Raw genomic sequence first — 3,252 nt, forward strand, 5'->3', positions numbered from 1 at the left:
TCTCGTTGTGCCTTGCTCTTCCTTGCTCCTGTGATGGTTTTCCAAAGCACCTTGGCTATATTCTTGAAAATGTGCATTGGGTCAAGAAGATGGTTCACTAGAAGGTCATTCCAGTATGGAAGTTGATGGAAAATGGATAGATGCTTCATTCCTGGAGGTATACAGGTTGGATCCAGCTCCCATAAGGTCCTCCAATCACTGCTCTTCCATATGCGAGGAGACCTCCCTAGAAATCCCTCACGCAAAAACATTGTAGCAGCAGGTAAGTTTGGATGACAATCATGACTTCACATAATATGTTAGCAAGCTACAGTATTACCTAAGCACTCTCCATAGCTAGGCCAATCATGCATAGTCCACATAAGTATTCCTCTCAATGTTAGCGCACGTTGTCCAAACCTCTTGGAAATATCATGAACTTCAATCCCTCCCATAGAATATGAAGCTCCTCAACTAAAGGGGCTAAATACACATTCATGTTCTTCACCTTGTACTTTCTAGGAACTATCAAAGACAATAAAAGATGTCCTTTTTTTATCACTAGCCATGGTGGAAGATTATAGTGAACTAGACAATTTGCATATTTTAGTTATAAATCCCGACAATTGTACGATTTCTAGTGATTTTCAAGTCTAAAACATAACCAAATTTTTATAAAGGAATCCTACCAATACAGTGGTTGGGCGGTTGGCTAACCCATAGGCTGGATCAGGGGATTCCTGCGATACAAATAGTTACGATTAAGCTACCTTAATTAGATTAAGTCCTAGGAAGACCTGGGCTGTGCCTCACAAAAGCGGGAAAAAAGCGGTGATTCTATGGACCAAGTGCAAGTCTCTTCCTTGATCTGACCATGTAACTTTTGGGTTCGGTCGGATCAGTTTGGTTAGCTAAGACTTTGACTCGTTAGATCAATTCTCCCGTTAGATAATTTTTCCTGGCGAAATCGAGCGTGCCTTCCAGGCAAGGGACGTTTTTCCGGGTTCCATTTCAGAGGAACCCCCAGGCTAGTCTCTAGTCTGTGGATCCCTGGCCCACATGAGAGACTGACGTTGCTTCTGCCGCCAGCGCCCTCAGAGGGGGCATCGCGAAGGGGGCAGGGGTCTCACAGTAATAACTATCTTGTATTGCTTGCAACATTTCTCTACTCTAAGGTTTGGAAGATTATCCGAGGACTTCATGACTATGCTCTTGAGATTATCGTAGGGTTTTAGTGTGGCTAAAAATACGGCTAAATACATGGCTACTTCATGGCTTGACCGCATGTATAATCGCGCCTTGTATAATCGCATTTCTAGCCACGTTCATAATCGCGTTCGTATCCTGAGATGATAACCACTTCTCACACTCCCTTTTACTTATTATTGAGCTAGTATCTCGTGATGTTGGTCCATGTTTAATATAATAAATAGACTGATATTGTATTGTAGCTATAGTGGTGTGTGTTAGTCTTTCTTTAAATGTTCACATAACTACCTCTATTTTTTCTGAAGAGATATAGCTCTTTTTCATGACAATGTATACAAACTCTTATCCTTCTAAGGATAAGTGACGTAGATTGTCTTTTGTACAAAAAAATAGTTCATTGCCCTTGTTTTGAGATCGTATCGGTATTTTTAGACCTTAGCCAAGGTATGGAGGACTCATATTTTGTTCTCTTGCATAGATTATGAAATATTAGCTCATGTGTGTTGGGATTAATGATTAGGACTAAACAAAGATGTTCCTACAAGTCTAGAACCAAAGTATCAAAGTGGCTTGAAGATTTTCAAGGCTTAATAGGAGGTTGTAAGGAGCTATATAGGATGCCCTCAACAAGGGGCACACGAGATAAAAGACATTTAGTTTTATACACCTAACGAGTCTTGAACACATGCACGTTTATGTACTATACTCTCGTTTAAAAATAAACACGCCTAGTGGGTACCCCTTTTTATTTTCTTGAATCAAAAGTTGTACGTTTAGTGTTGTATTTCATGCTCTGATTCGGTGCTCACATAACCCAGTTCGTAGTGTAATTTTCCCGGCTAAAACTTAGAAATCCCGGTTGAAATTTCATGTTGCCTTTAATTTTAATGGTTAAATTTGCATATTTTAGTTATAAATCCCGGCAATAGTACGATTTCTAGTGATTTTCAAGTCTAAATCCCAGTTAAATAAGCCTACGCATTGCCTTTAATTTTAAGGGTTGAAAAAAACATTTTTTTCTAGCAGTGCTCTGATATGAAACCTGGAGGTGTTGGGAATGTGTGTTGAGAAGCTCACTTGATGTAAATGTACTTCTTTTACTTGACTAGGCATTTGAGATCATAATTAGAAGAATAAAGAATACTGATGTTTTGGTGGCGTCTAGAAAATGTGGCAGGGCCTTATAGGTTCTTGGTTTTTAATTAAAGAAAAAAGCAAGGCCTAAGGTGAGTTATTGAGGAAAACTGTGAAAAAAGCAATGAGTTATTGAGGAAGACAGGCACAAGTGGTCTAGTAGTAGAGGTCGAGATCAAAGGAGAGGATCCATCGGGCAGGCATAACCGGCACGATCTCGACGAGGCGATTGGTGACGAGGCCGCGCGCGAGGAGGAAGTCGCCGGTGCCGCCAACGACGGTGAGGGTGCGCACTTCCTGGGCCTCCACGATTTGGCCCATGATGGTGAGGGTGCCCTTGTAGGTGCCATCGTCGATGGTGGCGGTGAAGGTGTGGAAGAGCACGAAGCCTTTCTGGCTGTCCAGCACGTAGAAGCCCTGCGCCACCCCAGCCGACGCCGAGCGGTTGGAGGCGCCCAGCGTCAGTGGGGCCTCGAAGGTGGTCACCACGCCGAAGGAGAAGGGGTTGGAGAAGTTGCCCGGAGGGGGCGAACTGTACACCGAGGTGAAGTAGGCGTTATTCACGGCCGTGCTGTACACGGTGTTGTGGAGGTAGAATCTGTAGTGGGACGGGCCGGCCTTGATCTTCTTGTTGTGGCAAGACGCCGGCGTGGCGTTGAAGCTGATCAGCGCCAGTAGCAGGCATGATGCGAGGAGCCAGCGGCTGGCCATATTGCTGGTAGCTGGGGGCTTTTGAATACAGCGGTGATCACACAACAGTAGCTCGCTTGATCAGCCTACAGGAAAATTATTAATATTTGGGAAATCTAAGGAGGACTTGATACGATGTGCAGTAGGCTCCCATATATATATATATATATATATATATATATATATATATATATACTATATATAAAGTACAAAGCCGGCAAATTGGGCCGGCCAATCCGT

At 43.2% G+C, this 3,252-nt stretch overlaps 1 protein-coding gene across 1 annotated transcript; it reads right to left on the reverse strand.

The window, feature by feature from the left end:
• Positions 1-2,478: 2,478 nt before the first annotated feature.
• On the reverse strand, positions 2,479-3,033 carry LOC147632369 (dirigent protein 6-like). The gene has a single exon (XM_086806958.1). The coding sequence runs from the start codon at positions 3,031-3,033 to the stop codon at positions 2,479-2,481; it is 555 nt and encodes a 184-aa protein (XP_086663084.1).
• Positions 3,034-3,252: the final 219 nt, after the last annotated feature.

This window comes from Cibotium barometz, chromosome 13 (assembly GCF_041138505.1).
Source record: "Cibotium barometz isolate CiBa-2024 chromosome 13, ASM4113850v1, whole genome shotgun sequence".
In the NCBI taxonomy this organism is placed as follows: domain Eukaryota; kingdom Viridiplantae; phylum Streptophyta; class Polypodiopsida; order Cyatheales; family Cibotiaceae; genus Cibotium; species Cibotium barometz.